Consider the following 8928-nt stretch of genomic DNA (forward strand, 5'->3'; position numbering starts at 1 on the left):
CCTGCTTTTGTAGAACGCACATCCCACCTCATCTAAGATAAAAAAAACAAAACAAAAAAAAACGTAGTTTTCATAATTGCCACTGGGTGGCAGTGTGCTTCCAATAAGAAGCAAGTCACTTTTTTTTTTGTTTTTGTTTTTTTTCCCTTTCACTTCTGAAGACGGGGTTGCTCTTGTAATATGGTAGGAGCCCATGTTTGCTGTGCTTAGCAGCTGCATGACATTGAATTCCTATGCTGCACATATGAATAGTCTTGAGAAAAAAGATTTTAAGAAAAGCATTGCAAGTGGACAGGAAACCAGAGGAAATGTACGCAACACGGGGAGAACACGTGACAATGTCAGTCCTGAGAAAAGCTATTCGAAGCAGAAAACATACAAGACGAACTTGGGTTTAAATACCTTTGAGGGGTTTAGCTACTAGGGGGCTTTTCCAGCTGTTATTGCTCAACTCTGCTGGATCTGGAAGACCATAGCAGAATGAATCCTGGCTAGTTTCTGGCTCACCGAGGAGACCAAGACATTTAAGAGCAGAGTTGACATCCAGTCGAGAAACGGCAGTATTAAGCATAACATTTTATTATCGGGAAGGGAAAAGTAACACCACTATTGCACTTACGCATGTAACAGTCCCTTGCCACGAGGGAACAGGATTACCCATAAGTCTGTGCCAGGGGTGGCTTATCTTATCCGCAAAAGGACGGTGTGTATGCGGGTTTTCGTTGCAACTCCCTAATTAGATTACTAATTAGAGGACTGATTGGCTGAAGAGTCCTCGCACCTGGGTTTGGACAGCTGACCTACAGGTTATCCCAAAAACCTGCATCCACACCGGCCCTTTGCGGATAAGATTGGCCACCGCTGGTCTATGCAGAATAAGTTAAGGATTCAGCTGCAATGAACTAGAACAACACATGGCAGCTGAATTTGCATATCATGGAATCGCATTCACAAAATGTTCAGTTAGAAATTTGACAGTTTATAACACAGGTTAGTATGATGGCACACGGCCACAGCTGCTTTGGGTCCCGCATCTACCGACCAACATCCCAGGTGCGCTTACTCTACCCCGACCCCACAAAGGAGAGACCTGCGGTCAGTCCGGCCTTCTCTGATCCTGGAGTGACAGTATCCAGCAGGTTTTCAGGTGCGGTTCGTCGTCAACTTGCTGAATACGGCACTCCAGAATAGGGGGTTACCCAAGCCTCTCCTACAGTATACCCTAACAGCACAGTGAAGGAAAACGATCAAAGGCGGCCCTGTTACAGGGGGCGATATATTTCATTCACACCCCAGTTATGCAGCATTTGCAGAGCATTTCACCTTCAATGCATAAAAACCTGTAACCATAAACAATTTTTAAGATAAAAAAATAAAGGCACAAAAACTCAAACAGTTCTGTTACTTTAGATCAGCGGTGGGGAAGCTGTAGCATGGGGGGTCGGTGTGGGTGCAGTTTTTTCAGGATGGTCTGTCAATCAGCCAATAACAGTGGGTCCCCAGGACCGGAGACCGCTGTTTCATTATTGGCTGACTGGATTAACTGTTCTGACAGTAAGAGGATCAGGTCTGAAATGGCAACACAATAACTGAGACCTTTTCAGTGACAAGCCTTGGGCCCCACTCCACCCCACTAAGACTTCAGAGCAGCACAAACAAAACAGCTTTCAACGAATAAAAAAAAGAAATAAGTTAGTTTTGGTCGACTTGTGCAGTTTGAAGGTAATAAATAGTTCGGCCGGGTTCTCCGACCCGGTCCTTAGGGACCTACAGTAGCCGGTCGGGTTCTTCCCGGAAGCTGACGTCACACACCAGGGACAGGTGGTCCGACGGGTAGCTGTAGGAAGGCAGGCGGTTTGGTCCGATCTGCGCCTCCGTGGGGAGATCCAGGACGGAGTCCACACGCAGGGCGTGCCGCGAGTACCAGATGTAGTCGAGCGTGTGGCAGACCTCGCCGGAGGGCCGGATCTTCCAGGTCGTGTAGGGCGGCTCCGTCTGCCCGTCTGCGCTCAACAGCTTGCAGGCGCTGTCCAGGTTGAGGCCGGACGTGGCGAAGCGGCGGTAGACGTCCTCGCAGGGCTCGGCGTTGAAGTCGCCGCAGACCAGCAGCGGCACGCTGGTGCCCTGGGCCGTCTCCTCCAGCGCCTGCAGTAAGTGGGCTCCCTGGGCGCTGCGCAGACGCTCCCAGCCGCAGCAGGCCTTCAGGTGCGTGACGGCCACACACAGGCGGCGGCCCGTCGCTCGGCACCGCAGCGTCTGCATGATGGCCACCTGGTTGGTGTCGAGCGCTGAGGCAGCCAACTGCAACCCCACGCTTCCCGCCAGCTCGAAGCGGTCGCGGCGGACGAAGAGGGAGCAGCCGTCGGGGCCGTTGTTGTGCTCCACGTCCAGGCAGGGCGAGCGTGGCTTGGGCTGGAAGGTGCAGTGGTATCCCAGTCTGCCCAGTACTGGCTGGAAGGTGTCGAAGTAATGGTCGACCTCCTGCAGGCACACGATGTCCGGCCGGTATGTTAGGATCTCTTCCAGGATGAGGTACTTGCGCTCCGCCCAGATCAGAGCGTCGGGTGGGCAGCGCACAAAGCTGTCCTTGCCTTCGCCGAGGGCTGTGGAAGCAGACGGAAAACAGACCACTGACCAAATGTGCCTTTAAATGTGCCTACATGCACTTATAAATACTGTTAACAGTCAGTAAGGCTTTATCAGACTTTAGAAAATCGATGAGGTCACAGCCGGTTGGTTAGTTAACTGAAATTTTCATGCCATGCAAGCAGCTGGGGATCTATTCATGGAAAAAGCTTGGTCACACACGAGTTTGTAATTTATAAATAAGTAACCTGAGAAGATAAACACTTAGGGTTCCCCAGTTCCGCTCCTGGAGGGCCAGTCTGCAACACAGTTTGCAGATTTCCATGGTGGAAACCATCTTAATCAGCATTTTACCAGGTTTAGTAGGTGTGTTTGAGCAGGGCAGTCTGCAAACTGTGTTGCAGACTCGCCCTCAAGGACAAGAATTGTGGAACCTTCAGATATAAATAAGGCACTTTTCACATGCATTTCTGAAAATATAGAAATGCCTCCGATTTAGCCTTATGGTGCGTTCGTTTTTCTCTCGGAACTCGGAAATTCCGAGTTGAGTGACATCACGTCCGACAATCTCCCGTTCGAGCTACCCACATCTCGGAACAAACATGGCTGCCTCCATGAACACGTTGCTGTGTGTTGTTGCTTTATATTTTAGCAGATTTGGAGTTTTCCAAATGAAGAAAATGGAGAAATTTAGATTTTTCCGAGAGACAAACAAGAAACACGAACTAGTCAAACCACATTAAAAGCTTTATAAAATATTTTAGTACATTCATAGCGATATTCTTTTTTCGAACAGTAAATAAACTACAAACAAACCAAGTCGCCATGTTGAAATTACGTCACAAGGGCAACTCGGGCAACAAAATCTTATCCGACTTCAACGTCATAAAAGGGGCGTGTTTCCGACGGGAAGTGATGTTTTTCGTGACGTATCGTGATGTTTTCATGTTTCCCCCTATTTTCAGTTTCCGACTTGGAGAGAAATAATCGAACGCACCATTAGTAAAAACATCTTGCAAAAGTATTGACTGGAAGAAACATCTAAAATATCAGGACTGCACGAAATCACATTAATATGATATTCTTGATTTGTTTTGCTATACTAATGCTGTGCCGACAGGAACAATTAATCTGGACAACTTAAGTTATCGAATAGGACTGTGCGTGCCACCTGTAGTTGCGATCAGTGACAGTAAGAGGGCAGTAGTGAGACACGTTACCTTGGGCCAGAATGTTCCACTGCATGACGCGGATGGAGTGGTGCTGTGGGGCTTCAGGCTGGACGGTGATGAAGCGGCGGTGCAGCCGGGGGGGGCGGCCGCGCAGCGCCTGCTCGCACTCCCGCAGCACGTCGTCCGCGTCGCCCCCATCGGACGGCGCCGGCTGCTCCGGCTGGGCGAGGGCACTGTACAGCCTGCTGGTGCTGCTTCCCATGGAACCCACTGTGAAGGCAGACGGGCGCATTAGTGTGAGGGAGAGGAACCCAACAGGAACATGCACATCAACTCAAGCAGCTGGCTTCCCTGTAGGAGTGCACAATGGGGTCTCTCTGCCCAAACTCCAGGGGCCTTGAATGGGGCATCCTGGCCCACAGAAACCCCCCCCCCCCCCCAATACACTTTTCCTGTACAAATCCCACTGCCTCCCCACCATATTGAACACCAAGTGAAAGTGCCTTGACACCCCCCACCCAACATGACAAAACTCCAGCTTTGACCTGCATAGCTCTCCATCAGGAGATCAGAAGGTCTTAGAAGGCATAACCAGAGATTAAATACATGATAGACTTTCAATTAACCAGTTTGTTCTGAATGGCTCCCATTATGCTCTGATGTTCTCATACATAAGCAGTCAGGGAGGGAGGATGGATGGATGGTTTTTCCACATCTCACTTCTAGTTATGTCACTAACAGTTACAACTTGAAATATTTCTTCAGTATAACATTGTAAATGAATAAATTCTATTATGGCAATATGACTGTAGCCATCCATCCTGGTCAAAGTATGACTGGTCGACAAACATCCAGAAATTCACACCCTTACAGTTCCTATGTTTCCATCTTTTGTTTATTTTTTATTTTATTTCTCACTAGGCGACACCACAATAACGGCAAACATTCAAACAGCAAATGTAAATACATTCGGTAATTCTCATTTTGGGCGTACGCTGCCCTCTGTACACACTCCCACAATGCACTGGACCAGCATTCAATGTATGTGACAAATCATGTCACTCACTTCGGTGACACTCATTCGCTTTGGGTGTGTTTATCCACTGTGACCTGAAGGCGAATACTCTGGCACAAGCTGGTGGCCTCCCCCCCGGCCTGCTGTGGAAAGTCTTAGCTGGGGGGGCCGAGATATTTTTAACTGGAGCTGGTCACTGTGGAAATGTCACAGGCACGCATCTGGATAAGATGACAGTGGCTGCGCTCCTGAGGGGAGAATGGGCAGCAGGCATCGTGAGGAAAGAGGTCGGAGCGTGAGGCAAAGGGTCCCAGGCCCCTGAGCCGGCCTCCGAGTGCATTGTGGGTAATGAGAAAAGCAATGTGACACATGCAGAGACCGATGACCCCTGGAATATGAAGCTAGCTGCAGTATCTACATAGCGTAGCGTGGCCTTGAGTCACAAGACCCCAGTGGTGTCCAGAACTGGTTCAAGAGGCCAAACGTATCACTTAACAAAAAGCATCAGGCCTGTCGATCTGGATACACGAAGAGAGAAGCACCAGCCCTCGTGAAAGACACCGAAATGCCCTTTCACCATGAAATGCACTAAAAGTTTCCAATAGAACATCTGCATGAACAGTATCATTAAGTTCTGATTCGTAAGGTCATGCAATAAGAGAAGCTTTCGATGGATGTGTCCACAGCACTAGATATAAGGATATAAAGTCACCCATCCGAGTCTTACTATGGCTAATCGCTGACGCCCAGAACCGCTATCAACACTGAATCAAACGCCGTACGCTGTCGCACGGTAGCCTTTCTGCGTTAGCTTCCAAGAGTTGGCCCATGTCCATCGGTTCTGACCCGACAAACAGGTGACCCGATCTCACAGCATGAGCAACTGCACGGCCTTACCGTTAAACAAGGAGCCCGTGTTCAGCTGCAGGCGAGATTACGCAAATATCGGTTTGCTCTGCTCCAAGATTGGAGGCCGAGGGTGTCCGTCGGCAACCAGTGTGACTTTGTAAACGTGAAGCCTTCAACAGACACACCCAGATAAAGGCTGGCGCTCTCTGATTGGGCAGAGTAAGCAAAATGTCAGCGGCTGTACAAGGTCATCGGTGAGTGTGACTCTGCAGGGCGCCACCTGCTGCCCACTGACGTACACGCATGCTGTTTGCCAGCACACCTATAACAACCCTAATTTTACTCTCCCAGCTACAAATTTATGTTCAAGGCATTTTTATTTAACATGCTCTGGACCAGGATAAGTGGCTGGGAGATATTTTCTGACAGTTTACAAACCAAAATCTTATCTAAACACAAACAAACCTGGCATACAAATTTTGCCAGGAAACTGTTTGGCTAACAAAAGTTAAACATTTCATACTGATCCCAAATAAATATAAAAACAGATCTTAGAGGTACAGAAAACATAAAAATATCAGTGATAAGATCCTTTCATCTTATTTACATTTTTTTTCCATACTGTCCTCAACACCTGACCTGACCTCAGCATCAGCCCATGATGATTAAGGTAGAACTTTATTCAGAAGACCCAGTACAAAACCCAGAACATAGTTCCCATGTCACAGTCAACCTCAGCAAAGCAGAAGATAACTTTACCGCTTTTCAGTCTTTATGCACTGGCGCATGCCTATTGCTATGGCAACAATCTCCAAACACATCCTTAAACAAAGATTTAGTTTGGGGTTGGAATGAAATGAGCTTTGAGAAGACCAGACAGGACAGATACACTGATCTCCGGTGCAAGGAACCATCAACACAGTTGCAGTCTCCCTTAAGATGAGTTATTAATAATAATAATAATAATAATAATAATAATAATAATAATAATAATAATAAAAATACAAATGGAGGGTAATGATAACCTGTGAGAATAGCTTAATTTTATTTTTGGAACTTTAACCATAACAGCAGTGCATGTCCAGCCTCTGAAATAGATAACGCATCTGAAAACCATCCGACCAGCCTCGATGGTTTTCCTCTAAATAACAGAGGGTCATTTGTTAAACGGCTCACTGCTTCAAAAATCAAATGTTAGTTAGTGCGGTGATGATTGACGGGGCGAATCTTAAGCTTAACCTTCTTCGTTGGCACATCACTAAGAAGACGGGATACGGGGGATGAGTCATGATCTCGGATGTGGGTTCGGTTGCTCACACCTAACAACACCACGGTGGAAGACAAATAATTACAGTAATTCGGTGTAATGTAGTGAGTCATCAGTTAGACTCAATGCCCTTTACAGAGTCAAATATTTCTTACATATTCAGAGACAGAAGTGACGGGATAGCACGGCTAAGGACGTACATTAAGTGATTTATAGTACGTGCTGCTTCATTAGCAGATAAACCCACTTTCTCCAAACAATAAAACACAAGTCAGCTCCCTAATAAAAGCTAAGGGACCGACATCCACTGATCCAGCAAAAAACGGCGACATTTAATTAACTGTATTAAGTTTATGACAGTGCAGCGATTTTTGCATCCGTTATATGGGGGGTTTGGATTTTTTTGTAACATACCTACATAAGGGTGTTCAGTACTTTATATAAAATGTATTATTGTGTCACATACACCGGCATCCCATCCACTGGGTACCACGTGCACAGACTGCAGACCACCACGACCGCGATCAGGATAAGCGGATAGGATGGATGGACGGATGGATGTATTATATAGGTTTCTAGGTAACAGCACATAGACATAGACACAGACACAGACAGACAGGCGCCCCCCATGCGCCCCCCGGACCGCACACTCGCCTGTTCTGGAGCTCGCCGTCGCCGCTGCCGTCGCTGCCGTCGGCTTGACACTCATGCCGTCCCCACAAACCGTGTGGCAGGACGCGGGGGCCGGGGAGAGCCTCCTCAGCAGGGCCGACCTCCGGACAGGCGAGCCCAGCGAGGACGCGGTGAACGCCGGTAACTGGAGAAGCGCCGAGCACAGCCTGGCCGAGCCCGGATACATACCTGGCCTTTTAAAACTGCGACAGCGGTGACGCTCACGCTAACTTGAATCAACCAGCGATGCCTTTGCGACACGGACTTCCGAAATTCATATACACTGTTACAGCGTGGATAATGCCGTCCGGCCGGGGTAACAGCGGAACAAGCCGACCGGCACATTCGTAAAGAGTTTCATCACGCATCCGCTTGACGTAAGAGGTTGGGAATTACCATACAGCGCAGCGGGGGGGGGGAGCGGCGAACTGGGAGACGATAACCTCCATATTATACTGTACAGAACGCAATTTATGCGTTGAAAATTGTAATATATTCATTGTTAAGGGTTATATATAATATTATGAATAAATAAATTCTCCCACGAAACTTAGGGAAAAAACGGTATCCCCCCTATTTTCAAAAACAATGGGCTGGTCTACAGAGAAAAGCCCTTCGTGGGCTGGGCGGTTCCATGGGTTCTCGGTGTACTATTGGTATTGCTGACGCAAGTAAAGAAAGGAGGGAAGATCAACTCCTACCCTCCCCGCTTACATACCTCATGACGTAGTTATTTCTCCAAATTAACGTCCGGTTTTTTCAAGGAGATAGAAGTTAACCAATTCAAGTTACAGTATGTACTGTTTTATGGTATAATCAGTGTTGGGGAAGTTACTCACAAAATTAATCTATTACAGAAAGTGGTGGAAAGTTTAGGTTCATAAAGTACCAGTACACAGACTAAGGTTTTGTTTCAACCAACCAGTTGAGTATAACGAGTCACAGTCACTGATTTCTCAGCTGGTTGGTTGAAACAAAATCTTGGTCTGTATTTGTAATTTCTGGACCTGACCTTTCCATCTCCATCTGCAATGGATTACTTTCGTGAGTAACTAACCCAAAACTGAGTATAATATTATGGCTGTTGCTGCATACATCGTGCTTTTTTACAGAATGTGTGCTGGATAAGTGTTCAAGGAACATAAGTTGCATGTTTCATCGACAAAAGCTCATTCTTCAATTAAGGATTTTTCGTTGACAAAAACAAGAAGATAAAATAAAAAATAATATATGACGCCAAAAACTATGACGAAATGTACTGACACTTTCATAAACTCATGAAAATGAGGCAAAAATGTAAGGAAGGATAAACCCCTCTGAATCAACATGTCAGATTTGTACCTGTTAAGACATCGAAAATGAACATG

General features: G+C 47.0%; 1 protein-coding gene across 2 annotated transcripts; it reads right to left on the bottom strand.

Annotated features, from left to right (window-relative positions):
- Positions 1-563: 563 nt before the first annotated feature.
- Positions 564-7919, bottom strand: LOC111853054 (nocturnin-like). 2 transcript variants are annotated; one of them, XM_023829522.2, is made up of 3 exons: positions 7544-7919; positions 3807-4028; positions 564-2603 (listed from the first exon to the last, which is right to left on the bottom strand). In XM_023829522.2, the coding sequence occupies exons 1-3, from the start codon at positions 7746-7748 to the stop codon at positions 1768-1770; spliced, it is 1263 nt and encodes a 420-aa protein (XP_023685290.1). In that variant the 5' UTR covers positions 7749-7919; the 3' UTR covers positions 564-1767. The 2 variants fall into 2 exon arrangements, with proteins under 2 accessions (XP_023685290.1, XP_023685291.1); XM_023829523.2 differs by lacking the exon at positions 7544-7919 and adding an exon at positions 5671-6312.
- Positions 7920-8928: the final 1009 nt, after the last annotated feature.

The sequence above is a fragment of the Paramormyrops kingsleyae genome, chromosome 25, assembly GCF_048594095.1.
Source record: "Paramormyrops kingsleyae isolate MSU_618 chromosome 25, PKINGS_0.4, whole genome shotgun sequence".
Lineage (NCBI taxonomy): Eukaryota > Metazoa > Chordata > Actinopteri > Osteoglossiformes > Mormyridae > Paramormyrops > Paramormyrops kingsleyae.